The 27,029-nt window shown below is 46.0% G+C and overlaps 1 protein-coding gene across 1 annotated transcript in view; it reads right to left on the bottom strand.

Moving 5' to 3' along the window:
- Positions 1-7,731: 7,731 nt before the first annotated feature.
- ARID3B (AT-rich interaction domain 3B) overlaps positions 7,732-27,029 on the bottom strand; it is a 42,798-nt gene continuing 23,500 nt past the window's right edge. Inside the window, exons 5-9 of the mRNA XM_024210308.2 lie at positions 17,569-17,752; positions 14,623-14,882; positions 13,323-13,580; positions 10,343-10,450; positions 7,732-9,003 (exon numbers count right to left, since the gene is read on the bottom strand). Coding sequence (XP_024066076.1) covers positions 8,849-9,003; positions 10,343-10,450; positions 13,323-13,580; positions 14,623-14,882; positions 17,569-17,752 — 965 coding nt within the window. The 3' untranslated portion in view covers positions 7,732-8,848. The remainder of the gene's footprint in view (positions 9,004-10,342; positions 10,451-13,322; positions 13,581-14,622; positions 14,883-17,568; positions 17,753-27,029) is intronic.

Raw genomic sequence — 27,029 nt, 5'->3', positions numbered from 1 at the left:
AAAGCCATCAAGCTAAAAAATTGGGGGAGAAAACCCTACAACAATCACATCAGCAGATAAAATCTGCACCCTAGGAAGCCTTCCTGGCTCTTGAGGCAGAGACAACAGACTTGAGTAATATAAGGGGAGCAAAATGACATTTTAGTTCCCCATGAATGTGGGGACAGAGGGAACAGCCCTCTTCGAGCCTGTGAAAGTTGGATCCCCTAGTCCAGGGGTTGGCAACCTTTCAGAAGTGGTGTGCTGAGTCTTCATTTATTCACTCTGATTTAAGGTTTCGCGTGCCAGTAATACATTTTAACATTTTTAGAAGGTCTCTTTCTATAAGTCGATAATATAGAACTAAACTATTGTTGTATGTAAAGTAAATACGTTTTTTAAAATGTTTAAGAAGTTTCATTTAAAAGCTTAGGCAATGATTGTAACTTGCTAAAATAAAGTGTTAGTTACTAGAAAGTGTGTTTTGTTTTGTCTGTAATCAGACCTGCATCTTTTACTCTTGCTTAGTATCACTTAAATCTCTGTTCTTTGTTAATAAACTTTTTCTTAGTTTTTCTACAAATCGTCTCACTGCTGAAGTGAAGTATGCATCTCCAGCAGGTGTGTGCACTGTCTTTTTGGAGGCAGCGAACTTCATAATTTGTGTGAGTGTCCAGCAAATGGGACTGGATACTGCAGGGAGATATCTCTGGGGAACTCGGGTTCACAGATTGTTACCTGCAAGGCAAGGTTCAGACTGGCAGTCTTGACAAGCTGGCAGGTCAGAGAACTGACATGCAGCTAAGCAGCAGCAAAGCTCTCACTCTTGGCTAAGGCAGAGGGGTACCACAGTGGCTCACAGTTCTGGGTGTCCTAAGTAGGATGTCTCATCACCCATCTCCTTATTTCCCATATTCAGTAACATTTGTCCAACAAGGAAGCACAGCAGTGCCCATATTTCAACAGCAGGTTGCTGACATTGCATCCATCTAGTGGTAACACATGAGAACTGAAAGCAATTGGAACTTCTGCTAGACCCAGATGTTCAGAGTCTGGAGGGAGATCCAGGAAAGAGTTACCTACCTATTCCCACTAAGTGAAGCAACGTGGTTCACATGGCAGGAAGTGTCTTGGAGCATGCTTGCTCCAAGATGGATTCTGTATCTAAAGTTCCCAAGGAGGGGGAGGGAGCCTGGAGAGTGGTCTAAGAGGATTGTAATTAGGAGTAATGAGATGACACTGAGAAAGGGGGAATTTGAGCTGGATGGTGGGAAATAATTCCCAGCTCTAATATTTATTTGCCTGTAGAATAGTGTCCCGAGGGGAAATGGAAACCTAGTGCTAGACGTTTAAAAGTGCACTAGAAAAAGCACTCCAGATAGGGCTACCTCCTGCACTGTTCTGAGTGCCCTCAACTCCTATTGGCTTAAATGCAAGGAGCTCATTGCTTTGCAGGACTGGGCTTCTTGTGAAAGGAAGAAAGTGGGTAGGGGAGATCAGATGGCACCCAAGAGGTATTTTCCTTCTCTGGTTTCTATTGGGGAAGTTATATATTTGTGCCAAGTGCCAGAATGAGCCAACTTCCAGAGCAAGGCCATCACTGGTGACAGGCAAACTCTGATGTGAAAGAATCGGAACCAGTTTCCATCCAACTTCCAAACTGGTTCAACAACTGGAAGAACAACTCTGCGGTCTCCTGTGTAACCAGAAAATAGTTGGGAGTATTAAAAGTTCTTATAACCACTGAATAGTACAGTCGGAGGGATTTGGAAACTAGTTCCTGCCACCTACATGTGTCACAAATTGACACTTTTCTGGCTTACTGCCCCCCAGGAGATTCCAGGGCCAATCTAAGAATAACTTGTAGATCATCCAAGGATCCCTAAGCACTTGACAAATCTAAGCCTCCCAACCCTGCCATAGAAGTAGAGGAGGATACTCAGAAATCGCAGAATTCTGCAGCACACTAAAGCCCTGTTCTGAAACAGGCAACATCACGTTCTGTGGCCCAGCAATATGCTACTTAAGTCATCTCGTAAAATTCCACTCAGAAGTGAGTATGAGCGAAACACATACAGTATAAAGCTACCCCAATACATTAATAACTAACAAAACAAATTTTTGTTCATGAATTTATTGGGATAATTTTGTGTTAATTTTCAATTTACTGGGGTAGCTTAAAAATATTGCTCAATTCATTCTCAAGTGCCCTACTATCATGACACTGGCTAGGCTGCATCCTCTTTCAATCCACATACTCCACTGTCAACAGCAGAGACCAAAACCAGACCCATCATTCCTGATAAGCATGTGAGTCTGAGACATGAGGACCATCACAAAGAGGATCTCCCAAAGGATTGGATAGAAACATGTATGTATGACAAGCTCCAACCCTGAACTGGAACGAGATAAAAGAACCCGTCACAAAACCTAGGGACTATCACACAAAGAAAATGAAAAAGAACTTGGCAGATCGGTTCAGGGATCAGCTTTGACACTTACAGATCCGTATGTGCAGTTGTTATTGTTTGTAGTTTACTTCCATTTTAGTCTTTGGGGGTACTTTCCCCACAGTAACAGGTGCAGAGGGACAATATGATTTTCATCAGTGTACATCTAGGACCTGGAATCCACCCAGGATTAAATTCCTAGCACTTTATGTTAAAAAAAAACAACCAAATTTGTTTTAACTCTCTAATATTCTCTAAAACTGGATGGAAAAGGGCTAAGAACCCTGATACACAGCTTTGGCATATACTGCTGTAGTTATTTAGGGGTAGGTGGGTGGTTGTGTGCATGTGTCCATCTTTCTCTCTCTGAGAAGAGACCATCTCACACTGAGATGGAGTGTGTCTACTGGTTAGAGCTGGGAATCGAGTGGCAGGACTCAAGTTCTATTCCTGGCTTTACCACTATGTATATGTGTGGCTTATGGCATATCACCTTGTCTGTGCATATTCGTTTAGCCATCTGTAAAATGCAGATAATACTCATTTGTCTCAAGGCTCCAATGCTTAATGTCTGCCAAGTGCTTGGAGATCCTCTGATGAAAGGCGTTATAGAAGTACAAACTGTTACTGGTATCAGGCCCCTTACCATGCACAGATCTATAATGGGAGGCTGTTAGCTGCAAGGTTATAGGCATGGTGGCCCATAAAACTACTGCACCTTCCATTTGTGTTTAAAAAGTCAGCTCGAGTCCAGAAACCTGGAGTGGCAAGTTTGATTCCCAGCCCAGTCAATGGAACAAAACACATTTGCAGGGTCATCATATGAAGAGGTAGAAGTTTATTGGAATATAAACATTCAGATAACATGTAAGATAGAAAAACCCAACAACAACATATACAGACACTTGTTGGAAGCAGACGTCTGAGGTATTTATTCACTGCCTAGGCTATCACATTTTTTTTTAAATAGGTAACAAAACTAGTAGCAAGGCTGCTGCTGTTCAGTTAAAATGTCTTCTGGTTTGAATCCATTTGGAGATCATACACAGCAACCAAAGGACTGTGTGACACATTCACATTTGTTCCAGGAGCCGATTGCTAACAGCTCTGCCTGTGCAGTTTGAGGCTTATTTCTGAGCTGGACTCCATCCTTTCGATCTTCATGCACTACCAGAACACGCTGGTACAGAATGTAAGAGGACAGGAGGTGGCTCTCTATGCGGACCTGGTTTGGAAACCAGACAGCACATCTGCACCCACTTCATTCTGAAAACGGAGCGCTTGGCTGCTGCTGGCCCACTGTGCCTTTGCCTCCAGCTGGGCCCTTTTGGCCGCTTGTTGCGAGACCCTAGTTGCTCTGGAGTTTCAAGATGATTAGACACACTGCAAAATGGAACACGTCACACCAGGAACAGTCCTTCCTGCAATATCAAAACCCCTGAGTGCCATACAATCTTCAACATTCTGAGTTAAATGGATTGGAGCTGAGGAGACACGCCCCCACTCCCAGCCCTCCACCCTGTATCTGCTGCTGGTTTCTATACCCCTGTCCCTAAAACCTGGCAGCTCAGCAGGAATATCTGGATCTAAGCAAAATGTGCATCAAGCCAAGTGCTAGTATCAAGCTCAGGCTAGGGAAAGGGTTAGTATTCACAGTCTGAATGGCTGATCCTTGTAGCCAGCTAATGAAAGAGAATAGTTTATTGTTGCAGCTTATTTTACTGAGGTATCTGTTACACGTCCCAACTTTATTCTTTCCCTGAATTTGATAAAAACCAATCTGTTAGTCCCTGCCTATTTCCAGACTAGCTGTGTAAAGCTTATAAACATTAATACTCTAGTAGTGTCAAAGCAGTTTATCGGTTCAGTGATTCGAGTGGCTTTCTGTGCAAGAAAACACAACGGTAGCACATGATACGCAAGCAAAACACCCAATATTAACCTCTGCTCCCCAGGACAAGAGAAGAAAGCATACGGAAAAGCAGGTATCCCCTAGCCCTATCCTTGGGAAATAATCCCCAGCCCCACCCCCAAAAAAGAAACAGGACGATTATAAAGATCCCCCAACTCTGGAAAAAATCTCAGAGTTTGAGACAATGAAATGCCCTGGAGGTCTGCAAGATTCACAAATGCGTCAGGGCCAAAGTCTGGTCCCCACAAATGCATGGGTGCATACAGCTTCCACTAAAGGCAATAGGAGAGAGGATGCCCCAAGGCAGAATGCCTGCTAATGAGACCAGCTAAGCCATATAATATAAACTAATACACAAGGGCAGGGGAGCATCCTACAACGGGGGGTCCAAACTGTGGGCCTCCTGAGGTCTAAAACGCCACCACTCTTACTGGAGCATCAAGCTGAGGAAAAAGCTTGTCCATTGCAGGGTTTTATTGCTGATGAACTCAACCAGCAAGTGATTTCTGTTCACCATCAAGTCTGACTGAGTGTAAGGGATGGGTGTACTTAGCTTTAAATTGAAATTATCCAAAGCACATTAATTAAATTTGTACATGCAAATCAGATCCGGCCCTTGGGCTTCTAAAAGTCTCCAGCCTGGCCTTTACCGTTCAGAGTCTGATCACCTGTTCTATGGTACATTCTCTTTCCGTGAGTGGTAATGGATTATATCACGAAGAAGCAGAGCATTCTGGGATCAAGGGGATTTGCCGGTGCCCACAAAGGCACTGCTGCTGCTGCTTCTGGGGGACAGGGCTCCCTTTCTGTAATATGTTACACAGTAGATATAAAGATGGAGCATCACAGTTCTCTTGGAATATTTCACCAGGAGAGAAATTACCATTTCACCAGCCAGTTAGGACACCCTCCCTCTAGGAGCCTCCCGCAGTGATTGTTACACTGGGGTTATTTATTTGTTAGCTACCTATCACTGGGAAAATACTCTTTTAAACAATTTGTGATAAAGTTACCTCCAGTTTTTTTATAATGGGCCTGATCCAAAGTCTACTGAAGTCAGTGGAAAAACTCTCTATTAGCTTGAGTGGGCTTTGGCTCAGGCCCAGCGTGCATCCCCCACTCTGAGGTTAAATGCTGTTAACGTCAGAAGGTGCTTTGTTCACAGTTCGGAACTTGCTCCAGCCGCCTGACCCCAGACTGGCTCCCAAAGTGGTACCTTACAATTTCAGTACCGAGAACCTCGGATCAGTTTATAAGCTCTTACTTAAAAGCACTTTAGGACTAAGGGGAGGCGTCCGAGACACTTATGGGCTGGAGAGAGGGGAAAATGTGCAATGGCTTAATGTCCAGCTGTGCAGGCAAGCTGACTTGAGGTAAGTTATCCTAGTATTATAGCCCATCAAACCTCTTAATGCACAGTTTGGTCTTGCCTCGAGGTGTTGGGTGTTCTAACAACGTCACTAAGCTGTTCAGTTGCCCCTAGGCTGGATTCTCATCTCAAACTAGTTTTACACTGGCTTCAATTGAGTTAACTCCTAATTTACACCTGCATAAGTAGGAGGAGAATCAGGCCCCTTACCTTCAGAGGGCTGTAATACCAATCTGATAAGATTTTTCTGTCCTATCTCCACAGGCAAGAGCCAATTGAGTGATAACATGGCTGGGTGACTGTTAGGCCATCCCCCAACACTGATTGCTTGCATGTGTAGAGCAGAGAAGCCCTTAGATTCTGTAGACCCTGGGAGCAAAACTGGGCTAGCTATGTTTTGCGTGGCTGTTGCTAACAGGGACTGTTGCCTTAGAACTATGATTGAAAACCGTCCAATAGATTGCTGAGGGGGATCAGTCTGCAGCAGGACTCTCTGAAAAACCACTGTTCAAAGAAACAGTGCTACACCCTGCAAGCAATAACCTTTCACACACATGGTGGGAGCTAGCACGTCTCTGCTCCAAGTACAGACAGATCTGAAAGGGCACGGCACGCTGAGCGTTTCAGTGGAAACATGACAGCCCACAGACCATGCTATAACAAACTAATTTCTAGACAGCTGATCATCTTGCCTGTGAAGAGAGTTACAATGTGGTTTAGACTTGTGTTACCAAACTGTATTTCAACCCCCTAAATATGGGGATGGTTGCAGAGTTTGGTAACATAGGTCTTTACAACATAAGTAAAAGCAGAACCTAGAACACCTTCCAGTATTTAGGTCTTGTCTGCTCCATGAAAAACTACCACAATGTACCATTTGGGTACAATACGGTAGCACACAACATGGTTTGGTCTCATTGCATAAACAGGACTCAGGTGTATTTTTATCTGTGTGACCAAATCCTACCGGTAAAATCCAAAGCTGCAGCACAATTCAGGTGTTTGGTCCTGCCCACACTAGAAGAGTGAACTGTACTTTAACATGTCAGGAACTGCCGTGCTGTAAGAGGTCTAGCAAAATCTGTAGTGTAGACAGGCTTGTTATCTTCAAAGCTGTTCTAATAAAACTTGCTAAAGATAAGCCCAGTACTAGATCACAGAGTTCTGTAACACTTGGGACCACTTGTCCCCCTTGGGGACACCCCACTGTTCACACTGAGGGAAAATCCTGAAACTCAAGCCAGCCTGAGAAATAAATCTGCCCTCTTAGTCCTTCTCTACCTGCATCTGTCCTCCTCTATCGCCCTGTCCGCATGCCCAGCTCCTGGGTCAATGCTGCTGGAACTGTCTCCAGGCTATGCTAAGGACAGGGAAGCCACCTGCTCCTTCACTCAGCTTTGTTGTCTTTGGTGCTACAATAAAAAATAAAAATTAAAAACAAAGTCAGCAAAACACATATAAAAACAAGCTTTAAGATATGCCAATACTTCCTGAAGAGGTAACACAATAACAAGTCCATATCTGAGGTATTTCATCTGCTCAAAAGAACCTGACTCAGGCCTGCACGATGGAAGAGACATCACCAGAGCGGTAGCGGGAGGGCTCAGATTCACAGGCTGTGAGAACATCGCCCGGGCAGTCCTATGTGCTGCAGGAGGGGAGAGGACAGCACGGGTGCCTGTGTGTGGGGAGTGCAGCAGCAAAGAGCTGGGTCTATGGAAGTGAGCCAAGGAACTAACTTGGCTGACAAAGGAGGAATGATGGCCTAAAGCAGCCCTAGCTCCACCCATTGGGAATTTACTGGGAATGGGGGGAGATTTTCTTCCCTCTCTCCGCAACCAGAGGCCTGTGTCCTCATTCAACTGGGATGCACCCATGTGGAGCTGTCCCAGGTCCGGCTCTTCTGTCCCTTTTGCCCAGGTGAACCTCATGAATGATGTCTGTGATTCGGACAATGCTGCAAGATACCTGGTAAGAGCCCAACTGAGAAAAGTGTGTATTATATGAATAGACACACACACACACACAGCTCAGCAGATTGTCAGCGTCACCTCGTATCTCCTTTGGGTGACAGTGGCCCGTAGCCGACATGTGGGGACAGAATGGAGAGGCTAATGAAACATACAGGAGAGGAAGCGCTGCAGGAAATCAACATTTGGTGCAAACCCAGTTCTGTCGAGGGCCAAGGGGCTAGAACTAGGAGCAACCATCAAGCAAAAGAAAAGTCAGGATGACTATAAGGATAAAGGCTTCAGTGGTGAGTTTATTTAGCCTGTCCAACGCTCCCCCAAGGGAAGCAGTGCAAGGGTCATTCAAAACTAGGCTGAGCAAAGACCTGGAAAAAACAGTAGGGTCCAGGCTTGCACTTGCCATGGGAGACGACTAGCTGGACTAAAAGACCTTCTCCATCTCCGTGTATCAGAAACAGAGGTGGGAGAGTCCTCTGTGTGCTGTCAGGACCCTAGAGAGGTAGTTGCCAAAGGAAGAAGAAGTGATGCAAGTCTCCTGTGAATCCAGCATTAGTGACCATTTGCCCTTCAGCCTAGTCTAACACAAAGGAGACAGCATCAGGAGGCTGAACACAGTGGAGACAGAATGGGCAACTAGATGAGACTTGCTCGCTATCAACCTGCACGACTGCTCTGCAAGTGACCACAAGAGGGAACAAATACAAGGGGAAAAGAGACCAAAGTCCCTCTGGGGGTAGGATTGTCAATACACTGTGTTACAATAGGGAAGTCCACGCAACTGTTGATTAGAGAACAGGAACCCTTCCCCCACCCCAATTACTACCTCCTTGCTCCTTCCACCTGCCATGATGATGTCTCAGTCATCTGCAAACCCACAGCCCCTAGAGACAATCCCTGATTGAAAAATTCCGCATGTCCCCTTCCCTTCACCCCAACCCCCCAGCAGGAACACAGTCAAACCTGAAAAAATAATAAAAAAGGCTGGACAAACAGGCAATGCAAACGTGCCAGCACAGAAGGTTTCATCATCTGGCCATTGACCAACCGCAAAGCAGGTTCCTTGAGATGAGGTAATCTGTGCGACTCCTTCCTGGCTTGCTCTCTGCCTTGAACGGAGAGGGCAGAGCTGCCTGAGGCCAATGAGAGAGAGAGCCCACTCCCCCATCCGTCAGAGAGACCAGCTGGTTGAGGGCTCTGCGCTGGGGGTGCCCCTGGACGAGGTCGGGCTAGGAGAGCAGTGGGAGCTGCTGCTGCTACTGCAGGTGCTTTGGGTGCTGGATCCTGCAATTAGATGGACGACGGGCTTCTGGGCAAACAGTACTCCTGCAGGACAGAGACAGGTTTGGAACTGGGTTACTGGGACACCAGAACAACATAGTGCTTAAGGTGAAGCAACTGGCTAGCCCAGACTTATGTACATGGCAGGAGAGGAGAAGAGTCTACCAACCCCAGAGATTTTAGAACAGCACTCAGGGAATTCTACCAGTGAGAGTTAGCCCAACCCAATCAAGCAGGTTCAAGAAGCTGCAGCAACAGTGCAACTGGAAGGAATACAGCAGAACATGTTTAGAACAAAGGCTGATAGAGTGACACTTCGCTTGAAAATCCCCAACAGCTTCGGTGCCATTTTCAATGCACTTTCACTCCACTAGAACTGAGTTCCACTGAGCTACTCCACTGGCAACGCAGCACTCTGCACCCACCTAAGGAAGTGTTAAATGTGGCCTTCAGAGGGGATCACCACCAACTGAGCAGGAGTGAGGGATGTAAAGAGAAACTGACACTCCTCAGAATGGGGTGAAGAGAAGCTAGTCTTGTTAAAGCTGCTCCTCAGCAAGAGGAGAGAGAGATTCCAAAAGTTCCCCTTCACCCAGGGCTGGCGGTATCTCCTATAGCAGCAAGGGATGAAAAGCGGCCCTGGTACCACACTCAGGGTGAAGGTAGGGAGGGATGTCTTGCCAGATAGTTCTTTCTCCCATTACAGTGAAATGCTGCTGGAACAGAAGTTCTGCAATCAAAACTACTTCACTATAAGGGTGTGTCTACACTGCAATCAGGAGATGCGGTTGCAGCACATGTAGACAGACCTGAACTAGCTTTGATCTAGCTATATAGTGAAAGTGTGGCTGCATGGGCTAACCCCGTCCACCCAGAACCCTGAGTATGCACTTGAGCAGCCATGGCCTCGGCTGCCATGGCTTCACTGCTATTGTTACTCAAGCTTGCTTTGACCTCGCTAGACCCAATCTAGCTCAGGTATGTCTACACGTGCTGCAATCACATCTCCTGACTGAAGTGCAGACGTACCCTCAGACAGAGTCCCACTGTACACAGAGATCACATCCGAAAACTGGACAAAGTGATTAGAATATCTCTTTAGACAGCACACACAAAGATGGAATTGCCAAGCAGTAGCACTTAGAAGGATCTCGAATATATAAAAAAAAAACCCCAATGATATAAGAAGGGGCCATCTTGACAGAGTGGTGCAGAGGAGGACTGTGGAAAAGCAGCTCCTGTGTCAACTCAAGGGTCTCTCAAAGTAACAAAAGTTTTGTTTTTTATGTTTGGTAAATTTATATCCGTTAAGAGTATCCTGCATTCAAACAAGAGCTGCTTTCCCCTGCTGCACCACTGCTCTGGGCAGCTGTTGCTTTCTCACCAGCATAGATTGTGCCGTTAATCTCCACAGACATGTTAATACTCCCAATGCCGCTGGGTGACAAATGCAATGCTGCTGCTGCCGCCGCCGTGGCATCTGGTTTATCTTCTGTTGGGGAAAGGACAATTGAGAGTTAGGTTGTGCTGGATCTCCACTGCACTACCCATGGACAATCTAGTACTTAGAGGGTCCTTCTTTCACCTCTCCTTTGCAGTGAAAACTGAACCAAGCCCTCCCTTCCCCCCAGTCCCACTACTCCAACTCATGAACTGGTGGCCTGCTTTGTGGGGGGAAGGACTCTGAAGTTCGGAAATACATCGCTCCTGCCTGCAGGCCGTGAAGTACTCTGGACAGTGTACAATCAGCTTCTATTAAATGATGGGATTTAGGATTTAAAGAAAAGCAGAATGCAGGCAAGTGTTATGTAAGATCCCCCGGTACAGCTCTGTCAGTACACCCCCTCATGCCCAGAGTAGCGAGTCAGAGGGTGCTGAATAGAGAAAAAGGCTTTTGTAAATGTGCAGAACTGTTTGACATTTGACAATATTGAACTTGTTTCGCTTGTGACCACTGCCAGATTTAAACCCTGGGCCTTCAGAGGTAACTGGTTAGAAACCCACTGAATATTTGATACATGGGTAGCATGTAGCTTTATTCAGCTTCATTCTGAAACCTCCACTGCTCTCTCGACTCTAGCCTGAGCCTGAACATCTACACTGCAGTTGTATAGCCCCGCAGCTCAAGCCTGAGACAGCTTGCACAGGCCAGCTGTGGGTGTGTGCCAGTGTTTTATTGCAGTGTAGACATACCCTCAGTTAGCAAAGGCTAGGCTGCAGTACCACTGCCTGCCAGCTGAGGGAGCAAAATCTTCTGAAATACCAGACTCATGAGCAGAATAAGAAACAGAAATAGACATTGGTCACCTTTATGAACATGTGAAACCTCCTCCTCCCTTGATGAACATATCTGGGGACCCCTTTTTAAGCTGCTGCACTGGGAACTAGATACACTACAATTTTGTGGATCTGTGGAAAAAGACATGGGATTGTTCCCCCATCACCCTGCTTTGTGGGACATTCGCTGGCCCTAAAATCCTGCTCAGAGTTTGTGAAACAGCGGCATCACATTGCAACGACCTCTCACAATGAGGTGCTGGCTTTGGTGCAGTGTGCAAATGCCAAGTAAGGACAGAAGAGGTTTTCCTGCGGCTGAAATGTACAAGGGTGACAGCTCAGACTGAAATCTTCTATGTAAATCTTACACATTTTTCCAATTCCCATCTGATGTTGCATTCCTTCTGGGACATCATGGCTGCTGTCCCAGCAAGGTATGCTATTGGCATAACTAGCATTTAACCCAAGAGTGGTTATTAAGATAATAGTAACAATCCCTAGCTCTTCTATAATGTTTTTCATCAGTAGATTTCAAATCACTTTACAAAGGAGGTATAATTGTTTCCATTTTACAGATGGGGAAACTGAGGCAAAGAAAGGGAAAGTAAATTTATCCAAGGTCATCCAGTGGCAGAGCCACGAAAAGAACCCATGGACCTTGAGTCCTGTCCAGTGGTCTATCTACTAGGCCACATTGCCTCCATCAGTGTGTTTTTAGGTTTAGAGGCTACAACTGCATCTTAATGCCAGAAGCAGTGGGAGGAGAGATAAGGGAAGGACATTAGCAAAGTGGAGGGGATTTAAGACATGCCACAAAGTTTGCTTTTCCTCTCACACACTATTCTTTTTAAGGCAGTTTAAGTGTGAAATTTAAGTAGGTCCATAGTCTTAGGGAAGCAAAGTCTTGGTCCAACTGAAGCTAGTGACAACGCTTCCATCAGCTTCAGTAGGACCAAGATCTGACCCTATGCCACATGTATTTCTCTCAACCAGAGCTTCACACTGTAGCACTGCTCCTGTTGAGTAAAGTGCAATGGCCTCCAGAGCAACTCTTTCCCTTCCCCCACTCAATGTCAAACCTTTATAGCCTAGTGTCTGCCTCTGAAGGTGCAATTAGATGGGGTTTGAGCTCTTTAATTTAAATGGATCAAAACGTCTGAAGAAGAGAAAACAGCTGTTGGACTAAAATCTTCTGAGACAATGCTGGCTACACTCCCCATCTAACTGCAGCCCCCAGGGCAGATAGGTGGAAGTGCTGTGCTGTTTAATCAGCTTTGGAAGTCACATTAAAATTACATTGATTCTGACAAGTGACCTTTAAGGATGGAATCTCCACTTTGCCACTGAAAATACTGAGTGTTTCCCCTGGCCAGGAGTGCTGCTTACACTCAAACCTCTAACTCAGCCTTCAGGGGCCTGGAGGCTATGATTTGGGGCAGTCACCTCCCACCAGAATGCCAGGGGCTTTTCAATGGAGGCTGGGAGCAGGGCAGTGGCACAGTAATCTATACTAAGGAGAAGCACGGTCCTTTCTCCTTGGAAGCAGTTACTGGCAATACCATCATTAGCCCCAACCTTATCTGAGATGTCACGTGACCCTTTAAAAAAACCCAGACTCAACTCCGGATAATAAGTAGGGCCCTCAAGCAAACAAATGCAGATCTCCATCCAGCTTACTCCCCACCTATGACCTGGGCTTCCTACGCTCTGTATACCCATGACATCCTAGCTGCCTTCTGCAATCTGTATATGAAAAGCTGTTGCCTCTAGTGACAGGGAAGCTAGGAGGTGGTGCCATACCTTAGTCTCCAAGCCAGGAGCAGCAAAGGGAAGTTAGGGAATTCATGCCCTGCTGCAGCACATTGGCACTAGGATCAGAACAGACCAAGGCAAGGCACTCTGGCTGATGGGCTGGGTGGGAGCACCCAAAAGAGTGGGATAGGTTGCAGAAGTGCAAGGGTGCCACTGCCTAAAGTCCTGCACTGGGGTGAAGCCCACATACCCAGGGTTTAAAGGAAGACTTCCCCTCTTTGGGGTGCTCACTCCAGCATACAAAACCCCCTCATTTAGCATGGGAGCCTCCTCACCCCTGCCATTGATTTTGATCTTCATGGGGATCTGCCGCGCCATGCTGAACAGGTTGCGCTGAAGTGCCTGCTGGACAAGCCGCTGCTCCTCCTCCGTCATCCGTGAGAGTTTCTTCTCCGGCGGCTCTCCAGCCTCCAGCCTCTCCCTCAGCTGTTCCAGAGTGGCTGTCCTTGCTGCTACAGTTGCCTGCTGGTTAGCCAAGGTCACTGGCATGGCAATGCGATTTGGCATGGACACAGTCAGGGGGATGCCATCGCCTAGAGAAGCAGTCAGTCAGTCAAGCTCTGCACAGAGCTTCCCAGTGTAAGCAATCAGCTTTTAAAACCCACTGTGGAAGGGGGACAATGCTGCTCTGAGGAACCAAACACTACTAGTCCATTTCATGGCAGCCTGTGGCCTGTTCCCACTGTATGAGGCCATTTCTACCAACATCAGCTCACACTTCCAGGGCACTGAAATCCCCCCACATTCCCAAATGGAACTGCTACTCCTCAAACAGAATCGCCTTCCTTGCTCTCTTTGCTGGAGCAATCTCAACTCCACTTGGTGTAGTCTGCCTGGCCTAGATCCTCAAAGGTATTTAGGCTCCTAATAGCCACTGAAACCAATGAACGTCAGGAGCCTGAATCCTTTGAGGATCTGGGCCTCTGAAACGCCTTCAGAAACTGGCACTAAAGTGAGCAGATGAGACACCCCCTCCCCTTTCTTTTTTCCTCTGAAATTTACCAGGATATTTCCAATGCGCTCCCAAGCTGGGGTGGCTGCTTATTTTCACAACCTCTTATAGCATCACTCCCACTTCCTAACAGGACTTAGCACTTCTATCACAGTTTTCACCTTCACACAACTAACAAAGATTAGCTAATTAATCCCCACCACACTGCTGGGAATTACCCACCATTTTACAGATGGGGAACTAGGGATGCAGACAGGTTAAGTGACTTGCCTAAGGCAGCACAGGAAGTCAGAGCTGGAGCTGGGCCTAGAGCCCCGGTAACTCCTGGTTGATCCCAGTCCTGTCCTCATTCCTCTATCCTTCCCTCTCTCATTCTGCTCTGCAGTCCTGGGTGATTAGTCAGTATCAATGACAATGTTGTCACTACTGACACAGCGCGTACGTAAACTAGTTAACCTGGAGCTTGACGGCTCTATATCCCTGAACCATCCAAGTCCTCTCACTGTCCCCAAACTTTCTTTGACACAAGTTTGGACAGATATTGAAATTTAATTTCACCCACTGCCTACTCCCCGCCCTCCCCCCCCGACATTCTCTGTCCTGCACAGAGGTAAATAGCAGACCTTTCCTGAGAGCTGCCACTGGAGAGAGACGGGAGTTGCTGGTTCCACTGCCTGGGGCCAGGCCAATGATCGGGAAGCGGAGCTTTGGAGGAGACAGGAGGGAAGGAGGCACCGTGGCGGTGGGTGAATAACTGAACAAGGAGGAGCTGTAGCTGGGCCGTCTGCCTTCCCGCCTGTTGCCGTCGATCGCAGCCTGCAGCTCGGCAGGAGAGCTTAGGGACTTCTTCTCACATTCGTAGGCATATAAGTACTTCATATACCTGGGAGAAACACATGGAGAGGGAAGATCAAAGCAAGTGTACTCAGCAGCGTCTGAAAAAAGTAGATTATGGGAATTCTCATGGTACTAAGCATTGCTCAGGAGTGCTTGCAGGACTGGGCCCTTTGAAGACCTAACTCTGCCAACCAATATTCATTTTTGCTTTGTGGTCTTTTGCTTAGTGTGCAGCAAGCTGTGTAGTTCGGGTGTCAAGAAAGAAAACGTGTGACATAACATTGTCTTTAAGAAATTATGCATGATCATACAATTAAAGACCATAATTTGAATGCTTATGCACAAGGAGAAGAGTTAAGGGATCAACTCTAACTTTCAAATTGCTTGACTCGAGTGATAAGCTGTACAACCATAATGTTCTCTTGGGTTTGCCCCCCGTCTTGGAATTTCTTAGGTGGGTTTTGGGGGTTTGTTCTAAATAAATTATGTAGAAAAGAAAAATAAAACAGAGCAGGCGCCTCACTCTCTGAGACAGCAAAGCTCTTCTGATTGTAAGAAAATTGACATAAGCAATGTGAATTCCCTTATCTGAACTTATGTGACTAGATCACTAGTGCACCCTTGTCTCAAGCAACTGAGGAGGGAGATGCTTTCCTGAATGCCTTAGGGAGGTTCACAGGAGAAATTCTCCTTTCTCTGAGCCCAAAGAACTGCCAAGCTCCCAAGGTGCATCAGAGTAGGGCTCCCACCTAGACACCTCATCTAGTGCACATTAGGGGTCCGTAGTCCTTTTGCGGCTTCAAGGTTCAGAAGGATAGGGGCCAAAGCTCCCATGCAGCCCTTGCTAGAAGCTAGTTTATTATGGTATCACCCTGGGACTCTAGTCACAGACCTAGTTATAGATTTAAGGGATGACTTGATTACAGTCTCTAAATACCTACACTGGGAACAAATATTTAACAGCAGGCTCTTCAGGCTAGCAGAACACAATCTAATGGCTGGGAGATGAAGCTGCACAAATTCAGGAAATAAGATGTACTTTTTTAGCAGCGAGAGTCATTAACCATTGGAACAACTTACCAAAGGCTGTGGTAGAGTCTCCATCGCTGACAATTTTAAAATCATGACCTAAAAGCTCAGCTCTAGGAATTATTTGGGGCAGTTCTCCAGCCTGTGTTATACAGGGGGTCAGACCAGATGATTACAGTGATCCCTTCTGGCCTTGGAATCTATGAATCAAGACCTGCTGTGCAAAACACTGGACAAATGCACCACCAGTATATTTTTCACTATGCTCCTAAATTAGCTGCACAGGGTCCAGCAGCACCTTCTTTCTCTGTGTGCTTTATGAACGTGGTGAAAAATCCCATATGAACTGTACTAGGCATGCGATTTTTAAACCTGGGCACAACTAAATTTGACTGAACACTCACAAGTACTTATCTTCACTGAGAACTGTTTTCACGCCACATTTCAACTTTCTATCCCCAGCTGTTTTGACTGTTTGAAAAAACGTAATAAAACCCCCAAACTCTCCTTGTATTCAAAAGTGGCTGAACACTTTTTGTCCAAGCTTTAAAAAAAAAAATCACTTTGGGAAGAGGCTCCGCCTTGAAAAGTGTAGTGAAAAGGCACATTCCAAGAACGCCCAAGCTATGGAGAAGCAGTTTAAAAAGAAAAGAGGTTCATAATCTCCTGCTCCTGATAAGACCACCACACAGCTCTTATACAGCACTTTTCATGAGTAGATCTCAAAGCACTCTCCAAAGAAGGTCAATATCATTATTTTCATTTTACAGATGGGGAATTTTTTTTTACCCTTCTATAGAGCCTTTCCCAAGGCTCTCAAAGCACTTTAGGAACATTAGTGAAATATGTGAGTATCTCCATTTTACAGAATGAGAAACTGAGGGATGGACGGGTCACTCCAAGGTCACATAATGAGTTAGGGACAGAGCTGGGAATTCCCGGAGTCCTGATTTCCAGTGCTCTGCTCTAGTCACTGGACTACACTGCCTCGTAACCTGAACAAAATGTTAGGAGGCACCTCTGCCTGCCTCCATTTTGCCAGTTCTATTCCTCTCTCCCTAGGTTTATTGCTAACGTATCTATTCTATATTAAGTATTTATGGGGCAGGGAGCAATTACCACAGTATCTAGGTGCTAAAACACACGTTGAAAACTCAGAAGACTATTTGATTATTATTATTAATCACATTTATTATAGTATCATCTTAGGCCAACCATGAATGGGCCCTCATCGTGCCAGGCACTGCACAAACACAAAGCAGTAGATGCTCCGTGCCCCACAGCTTACAATCTACACAGATCAGACACAGGATGGGGAAAGGGGTAACCATGTGATTGCAACAAATGGCATGGTAGTTCCATGATTACTAGTTTTGGAGGGGTGGGGATTGGATTTAGTTTAGCTGAAGAGAAAGACAAGTGAAGAGAGAGGGATCACTGAAGAGAAAGGGGGTGAGAGGGCAGAGCCGGAGGAAAGAAGGTAAGAGGGGTGGGTGTGCAGCGAAGCTGAGGTGAAGAGACTGTGGGGAACAAGGAGGAGGAACGTTGAAACAAACAGCCAATCATGTCCGTTCTTGCCATAGTAGGGGACAATTTGCTTATTTCTTTCCCCTCATCCCCCCCTCTTCCTTTCTCCTCTCTACTCTTCCCCCCTCCCCACTTCCTCCTGTTGCGTGCTCCCAGCAGGAGGGCTCTGTACTTACTGGGTCCGAAGTGTAAACGCTGCACTGGTGATGGAGGTGGGCAGGTTAAGGCCTTTGGTGATCTCCCGCCATATCTTCTTATTTATGATTTCCACCAGCCCTCCCTTCTCAGTAACCAGTTTGTAGAGCATATAGAGATCCAGGATCTGCTTCGCCATGATGGGGATCCGATTGATGGGAGTTCCTGCAATATCACAACAGGACAGCAGGGAGGGGATCATGGAGACAGAAAATGAGGACAAGAAAACAGTCAGGCAGGTTGGAGCTATTGATCTTCCTGCTAATGAGAAATTAAGGCAATCTTGTTTGTAACCTGACCAGAGCGCGCTCTGTAGGCAAGAAAATGAGAGCGTCTTAGCTACACACCAAGTCCTGTTCATGGAAAATCCTTTCTTGCTGGCAAAAGCAATTACCAGACAAATAAAAATATGTGGCTAGGCAGCAACTTGTGGAATAGGCAAACTCAGGGGAGGGGAAGAAGTGGGGGGCTTTTAAATTCAGGACCGGAGATGTGAAAGACAGCAGAGGAGCAGCACTATGTGAGCTTCCCAGGGCACTACTAGACACAATTTGTTTCATTCATGCTCATGAGGGAACTGAAGAACCCATGAAACAGCTCCTGGCAAAGAACAAGACCTGCTTATGCATCAGGATTCTCTGAGTGGTTGTCAAAATGTTCTCTTCCTCTTTTATATTTTCAGTACTTAAAATAAGAGAGCAGAGATGAAAGGAAATGATGATATTTTGGCTATTATATACTCTCCCCCTATCCACACACCCCTTTTGCAATTGCTTCTGCTCATGCTCTTAGTACAATAATTTTGGTCTTACTCCTGTTTCCCCTCCCTTGAGTGATCCTAACCCCCTTCTCCCATTTTAAGCTCTTCTCTCTTATTCCTTATTTGGTGCTGACACTCTCCCTGGCAGAGGGAAGCTAGATTACAGCTGCCTCCAGAGTCCATCAGAACTGTTCCTGCATAAGCCAGAGAGGGTCAGTGGATGATCCCTCCCTCTAAGGGGTAGGATACTGTTGCCACACTGCTTCTAGTCCCCCGCCCCACTCAGTACAAGCATGGGGAAGCTGAATTCTGATACTCTGTGTTACTATGTCACTGCTGCCCCCTCTCTTTTTGGGGGGAGAGGGGTGGTTAGGGAGTGAGGGGGTTTGGACGCTTACTCCAGCACTCTTTGTCTCCTTCACCTCCAACCACAATTTGGCTCTTTGATGCATTATGAGCACATTTGCAAATGTTAAGTCCCCCCACAGCTTGTGTTTAAAGAGACATTGTTGCCCAGTTGATTGAGTCTCAACATCTAGGCTTTCTAAAATTAAGTTTAACAGAAATTGAAGATCAACTGAAATCTGATTTTTTTTTTAAATTCCATTTCAGTGGGTTTTCTGGGTGACATTGCAGACCTTCTCTTGCTGTATTTGTAACCCAAATACAGTAGCAAGAAACTAGTGCATGAGAGCCAGAAAGTGAAACTAACTAATCCATTTTCATTGTCCAAACTGAGTAAACAATCAGCATACAGAGTGAAATGTACATTAGATTTCAGACACTGGCTATGTCTTTCCTGCAGTCTGACACTGAGTTTGGAAATCAGGAGTTAATCTTACTTTAGCCTTATATGATACAGCACGACCACACTGCAGATAATCAGCAGGTTAACACAGGTATAAAAATCTGATTTTTAACCTGCCAGTGCCCATTTCCCAGAACTTAAAAGTAAGAAGCTGGGATTTCAAAGTTGAAACTAATGAAATCTAGCCAACTAGAAAGAAAAATGTAGGCATGGCAAATATTTCATTACATAGGAAATGCCATGCTGGATCAAAGCAATGGTCCATCTAATTTCACTGTCCTGTCTAGGACAGAGGTCAGTACCAAAATCTTTACAGGAAGGCATAAGAAACCCAGTAATGGACAATTGTGAAATAATTAGCCCACAGGGAGATTTCTTCCATCACCCAACAGTGGCATATGGTATATGCCATAGAGCAAAAGACTATAAAGCCCTTATAAATGGTTTTTATTCTGCTTTGCGTAACAGAGTCCATCTAAACTCCACTGACATTCTCAGTGCCCTAAGCGTGTAATCCTTTTTTAGAATCCTATTATGCTTTTTCCCCTCAATACCTGCTGGCACTGAGTTTCACCAGTTAATTATATGCTATATAAAATACATCCTTTTGTTAGTTTTAAACTTGCTACCTTTCAGTTGTACTGAGTTTTCTCCTTGTTCTTGTATTATGGGAGAAGGTAAATTGGAACCCTGGACTGACCATTCACTATTCTGTATACATCGATCATATCCCCGTTTATTTGTCTTCTCTCCTCTGTGGCAAGAGTCACTCTTACCACAGGGGAGGCACCTGTAAAGCAGTAATGCCAGATCTGTTATCTATCAGTGGTATCTCATCTGCCGCTTTCATTTTGCATCCTATAGTTCCCTCCAGGACCAAGACTAGAATCATTCCCAAAAAATGGAAATGTGTTTGGTCCCCATTCACCCTAACTAGCCAGTCAGAGTTTAAACCAAGGGCTGGTCTACACTTGAAAGTTGTGACAGTATAAATGCGTTGGTTAGGGTGTGATTTTTTTTTTTTTTCACTAATATAGTTCTACCAGTACAACTCCTAGGGTAGATGCAATTATACCAGCATAAATATGCCCTATACCAAGATAACTTATTCTCCTTCCCATACGGCAAGCACCTTTATACTACTAGAACTGTGCCCACATAGAGGGGTTATAACACTTTAACTATAACAGGATGAGTAAAGTGGTACAATTTTCTAGTGTAGACAAGGCCTAAGTCAGCTTGAACTGTGTTAAGATTTGTAAAGAAGTTCACTTAGCACGGTTAAAGGTTCCGTGTAGACAGAGACAGCATTTCCGTACAGAAAACTCTGTAGGAGCAGTCTGGCAACAGCATGTGTTCCATCTTCTTGCCACAGCCCTCGTTTAATAGAGCTGGTGACTTATGTCGATGACTTATTCGCTTATTTTCCTTGGAGGACTTGCAGACACTGAACTGGGAACTTTCCACTTCTCTGCAGGGCAGGGTGTGTAAATAAAAATCTTATTTATCCCTCTTTCATCCCACCCCACAAATAGGAAAGGAGTTTGTTTTTAACCCCTTTACTGCTGGATACATATTTCTGAACAGGTGGCCACTTTTAATGGAATGCCAGAGTGTTCCAACAAAGTAGATAATTACAAAAGTTGCATTGATGATACTACGATCCATATCAGAGCCCAGTTCTTTGGTCAGCAATGACAGGGGAGGGCAGAACTGGAGCACTCCTCCCTCTTCTCTCCTCCTCCCCTGAGGCCATCTTGTGCTGCTCAAAACCACCCACTCTTCCCCAATCCAATTTAGAGAATGGTATTAGCTCGCTCATAAGGGACTTTCATCCAGCTATGCTTGGACGGTGGCCAGATGGGACAGCTGGAACATGAAAGAAAGGGCCATTAATAAGGTTCCTCAGGAAAACACAGGGCTGGTAAGGGGAAATACTGAGATATTACAGATTTTTTTTAAAAACTGAGCTTTAGCCAAAACCACAATTTTTCGCCCTCTCTAGCTCCTCTCAACCCATGATCTCAAAATACTTTACATACATTAATGAATTAACTCACCTACCTCACAGAGGGACTGTGAAAATATTATCCCCATTTTACAGATGGGGAAACTGAGGCACATAGTCAAAATGCTGGTGGAAGAACAGAACCCAAATCTGACTTCCCGTACCCAGCTGTAACCACCAGGAAATACTCCCTTCCTCTGGATAACTTTTAAAAACAGGACCCTTATAGAAAAATCTAGGAATCCCGTGGCACCTTAAAGATATGCCTGTATCTGTAATTTTCACTCCATGCATCTGAAGAAGTGGGGTTTTTACCTCTAAAAGTTTATGCCCAAATAAATCGGTTAGTCTTTAAGCTGGACTCCTCTTTTTTGTGTGGCTATAGACTAACACGGCTACCCCTCTGATACTTAGGACCCTTATAGGAAAATCCTACAGAACTTCATAAGAATCTATAAAAAATGACTCCAAAACCCCACAGCATGAGATTTTTAATGTATTTTCTTTAACCATCCTGTAGAGTTTTGCAAGAGAGAGACACTTTCTGTTATGTTCTGTAGGAAAGCTAAAACCACAGCATAGCGGGAAGTGGTCATTTTCTATGAAATGCTACAGGACTTTCCATAAAAGGAGAACGTTGAGTAACATTCTCTTAACTTGCATGAGCTAGGGAATGCAACAGGGGTTGTGTTTTGGGTTCCCGTAAACTCTGGGTGCTCTCCATTGGTTTAGTCAGCCAGAGCTCAGCACATTTCACAGGAGCGGATTGCAAAATGTAGACAGTAAGTGAGGAAAGGCTGCTCTTTGAGCCCCCCTCCCCCAGTCCTTTCAGAGGAAGGGAAAGGTGATAAAGTCTTTATTGGAAACCTCCAGCTCTGAACAGGAAAGGCTGAAAAACGAGCAGCATCACGGGACAGGAGGAGGCTGAAGCAGAGCGGATCCTTTCACAGTTGGCTGCAAGCCTTGTCAGGGCCCATGATGGATTACTGTCATCTGGCAGCATCAGGATTAATGATCCGGAGGTCAGAGGGGAGAATTCCAGAGGGAAAGGTCACCGACCTGGGGCACAGCATAAGACTTGTTGCTGTTTGATGGCAAACTCATTTTACTGTACTTTCCAGCCGGTCTTCCTCTATTCTACTAGCTCACAGAAACGCCTTCTGCAGCCACTACATTGGCTGTGGGGCCTCCTTTAAATCAGAGAAGGGGTGGTGGGGCTCCTCTCCACACAGTTGTTGCGGGAATGACTACCTTTTCCTCCCTTGAAGTGAACCCACTACACAACCCCAGGCCACCTCACCTCTGATACCGAGTAATCAGAATCAGTCTGGGGCCTAGGCACTAAAATAAACAACAGGGTGAGGCATTTGCATCCCATAGAAAAGGATTGCTGCTCAACTGAGATGATGGGATTCTGAGGAACACAAATGTCTACATACTGCAGTCGTGGCCACAGGCCCCAATGAAAATGGGGGCTCTGCTGTGCTAAATGCTGTACAAGCAATCAGGCAGATTGTCTCTGTCCTCTAATATGACAAAGGATCAAGGGCAGGAAAATGGGAGTCAAGATTTTTACATGGCACAATATTTTGTATATATATATATAATATTTTAAAAACAAGGTTAGATTGGTTTTCCCTGACTACCCCACAACCTAGCCATTACTTGTAGGGATCACTGCAGAGGTGGGCCTTGAGAAATGATTTACAGGAGAAGATAGCTCTTCTAGATCAATCCAGCAAGGGCGCTCCCAGAGCGAGCTCGTAGAAAGCATGAAAATGTGTGTGGGAGAAGTAAGCAAGCTGGGGGCTGAGTCTGGCATCTCTGGAGATGGATGGACAAATAGGGAGGGGCAAAGCCGTCCTCAATTTCAAAATCCTCCGCAAGACACCTGAACTTGATGAGATGAAAAAAGAAGAAGCCACTGAACAGCCCCATGGCAGGTGGATTTTGTGAAGGGGAGGAAAGTTGTAACTACAGTCGGGGTTTCTTGAGAAAATCATGACTGTAGTTATGACTGAGCCACCCTTGCAGCCCCTTCTTCCCAACCATAACATTCCCTTCTCTGAAAGCCTTCTCTTACCTTCAAGAGAATGTAACTGAATAAATACACAGAAGCTTAAAGGTTTTATTCTGAGGGTTTTGAATGTCTCCCTTGTTTAAGAAGCATATGGGGCTGAGTTACTGGCTTGTTCTTTCCTAATCTTGGCGAGGTGTGTGGGGAGTGAAGAAGAGAACCTTGGAAGTATTCTTTTAACAGGTATTCTTACAACTGGTGGCCAGGAGTCTACAAGGTCCAATGGAAAGAGCACTGGTGAGGGAGTCAGGAGACCTGGGTTCTTTGCTCTCCTGCCTTCTTCCTGTAGGACTTTGGCCAATCACTTTACTGATTTGTGCCTCAATCTTCCCCTCTGTAAATTGGGGATAATGTAATTTATCCACATTTCAAGACCTACATTTTGGAGCAAAATATCCCCCCCCCCCCCAATTACACATGCCTCAAGGTGGCTGGTCTTTGTGGTATTTTAGCCTGGGACTCTACCAGAGCAGCAACTCATCCTTCTTCTCCTCTTTACCCTGTGCCAACACTTCTCTGAGAGATCATTTCTCAGCCAGGTTTGGGAGTTCTAACCTGGTTTGATTTAAGAGAGGTCATTACCCTTCCTTTGTCGCAGCGATTCCCTGGGCAATTTCTTCACTACCTTCCTACTGATGTACTTTTAAAATCTCTCCCTCATACCTCTTTAAAGTCTCCCTTTCTAGAGAGAGACACACTAGATAAGGATGCCACCATGCAATATTATCTTGCAGAATGTCTTTCGTACAAACTGTAACAAAATGCTTCATAGAGTTAGAAATGAATAGGGAAAGAGAAGACAGTTTTCAGCAACTTGCATTCAGATAGAAGATGAGGGAAGAGATGCTATTCTAGACTTCTGAATCTGTGGGGGAGCAGACACTTACACCAACCGTGCATGAAGGGGTAGGACAGAAGCACCAGATGATCAGTGGGAATGGAGAAGGAAGACTATGAGGCCTGTGAGACAGGCTGGAGCAAGCCTATCGAGATATTAAAAAATGAGGAAAGCAGGAACTGAACCTCGAAATGAAATGAAAACTAAATTAGTTGGGGAGGGAGGGGAAACATGGTTGTACTTTCTACATGTGCACTATCCCTCTGTTATTCCTCTTCTCTCTAAATGGAGTCCATTGATTAAATTAGTCAGCAATATGCAATTAACATTAGAAGTCCCCATTCCAGGGTCCTGCTCTGCTTGGAATCATCTCCAAGCACAAAATCCAGGGTTTTAAGCAGGGCTAGTTGTGTTGAACCAGAGACCCTGCATACAGCAGTCATTCAAACTGTTCCCAGTTCCTCCACATGAAAGGTTCCGTTGTCACCTCTGTTGTGTAAGCTGCCCTAGGTCTCACTAGATGTTAAAATGAGAAAAGCAGCTATGGGGAAATGAGAATAAAGGACCCCTCTCTGCCAGCGCCATCACTGATCTAATCTCTCCCCAGATTTGCTGCATTTCCACAGCGGGCACTCTCACCTCCCAATGGGAATGTCACCACCTGATCTGCAAGCCTGCGGATCATCAGAAACTCCTATCAAAGCAGGAGCTGGGACTGAGGGTAATTAATCATGTTCTATTTGACAGGAGGGCCAGTTCTTATCTGGACCCCTAGAAATGCCATCGGTCTCTGCTTCCCTCCTCAATAAGTGAGACTGACAGTTAGCGGCCCCTTATCAGATTTCAGCTGCTGAGCCGGAGGCGGCCTAACTGGCATGTGCACACACTTTCCCAATGACCACAATCCTATTATATTGATCAAGCCTCCAACCATTTTAACTTTCCGGGGAAGGGGGCTACTACATCCCAGTGCCAAGTGCACTCCCATCCTAGTCGAGGTCCCACGGAAACTTGCTGCTCCTCACATTAAGATCAAATAAAGTCCCACTGTTCAACTGCTACTGACACAGCTGGGTCCAATATATGTGCTATTCCCCATTTCTCTGCCAGATGTTGAACAGCTTTGCAACTGGTGGGGTTTCCACCCCTACAACCTTTGGACTAACAAGCAAAGGTGGGAGATGAACTCCTCTTCCCCAGTCAAAGTGGACACATGAATACGTTTGGAAGAAATGCAAAGGAATGAAGGGAGCAGAGCAGACATACAGCCACAACTAGGCTTAGCTGGGCAACGTAAGGCCAGCTGCTTATGGGTTGTGGCAGAGGGTCTGGAATGCATGCCAAACAGTTCTGCCTTTTTGTATTTGCCTATGTACCTGTAAGGCCCACAGTATCCAAATGGCTAGGTTTTGAGTTGCTTGAGCACAGCAAGAGTCATTAATCACTTGATTAGAAACAGGCTGCCAAGTTAGCTAGGAAGCCAGAGAGCCCAGAGCATCCACAATGACTAGGAAGTACCAATATAAAGAAGATCTTTGGGAGGAGAGGATTTGGAACACTAATATCCAGGCTATGGGACAATAGATTAACTCCTCACAAGCCAAAATCTAATTCCTCATGGCCAGGTGGGAGGTGAACTTTACATCCTCAATTCTGCATTCCAGGGAGAAGCTTAATAGGGAGTCCTCAAATTGGTTATTTTAAGACAGAGGTGGGCAAACTACGGCCCGCGAGCCGGACCGTCCTGCCCGGCCCCCAAGCTCCTGGCCCCGGAGGCTAGCCCCCGGCCCCTCCCCTGCTATCCCTCTCCCCCGCAGCCTCAGCTTGCTCACTCCGCTGCCAGTGCAATGCTCTGAGTGGCGGGGCTGAGAGCTCCTGAGGCAGCGCAGCTGCAGAGCCTGGCCTGATCCGATGCTCTGTGCTGCGTGGTGGTGGGGACGTGGTGCTCCAGGCAGCGCAGTAAGCGGGCAGGGAGGGTTGGATAGAGGGCAGGGCTGTGGATAGGGGTCAGAGTGGTCGGGGGGGAACAGGGGGTTGAATGAGGACAGGGGAGGCAGTCAGGAAGGAGGGGGATTGGATGGGGTGGCAGGGGGCAGTCAGGGGACAGGGAGAAGGGGTGGTTGGATGGGGCATGGGTCCCGGGGGGGCCCCCAATCAGGAACGAGAGGAGGGGTTGGATGGGGCGGCAGGGGTCCAGGGGCGGTCAGGGGACAGGGAGCGGGGGGGGGGTGGATGGGGCAGGAGTCCCGGGGGCGGGGGGGGGGGGGGGAGAACAGATAGGAGGTGGGGGCCAGGCCATGACCCTCTCCCCTAACCAGCCCTCCATACAATTTACGAAACCCGATGCGGCCCTCAGGCCAAAAGTTTGCCCGCCCCTGTTTTAAGAGAAGACTGATGTCAGATTGGCATGTTATATGGAGGTATACAAAGCCAACTATGAGGAAACACATTCACACCCATTTGGTATCATTCCAATTAAGAGGAGTTATTCTCCCCACTTCAATCAGTAAATATTTAAAGTTCTTAACACTTAGTTACCTTAACTCTGGCTAAGTTTAAAACAAAGTCTTCTGGAGTCCAGAATCAAACTTCCACTCTGATTTCCTATTAATTATAGGTTGACCTGGTAGTACTACTATGCTAATGCGCAAAACTTCCCGTAGTATGACCCCGTTTTCACTTGCTTATAACTTTGCCACTTTTTAACCATTTGGGCTGAAATTATCCATGCTGAGTGTTTGCCTCAAGCTAATTTTTTAAGTTTCAGGCTGTTCCCAGATCAGGGAAAAATACATTTTGACAGTATTAAAATCTAACGCCTCCAAAGCAGGGACTTGTCCGAGTTTGGCAGCTAAATTCTCCAATGAGCAGGACTTTCCCAGCAAGTGCTCCTCCCAGTTGCCAGGGTCCACTGTGATGCCGGGCACAGATGTATATGAACACATATGCAC

Source organism: Terrapene carolina, unplaced genomic scaffold (assembly GCF_002925995.2).
Source record: "Terrapene carolina triunguis isolate 2854851 unplaced genomic scaffold, T_m_triunguis-2.0 Scaffold67, whole genome shotgun sequence".
Classification (NCBI taxonomy): Eukaryota; Metazoa; Chordata; order Testudines; family Emydidae; genus Terrapene; species Terrapene triunguis.
Note: the sequence above shows the minus strand (reverse complement) of the source record. Positions and strands in the feature narration are given on the sequence as shown.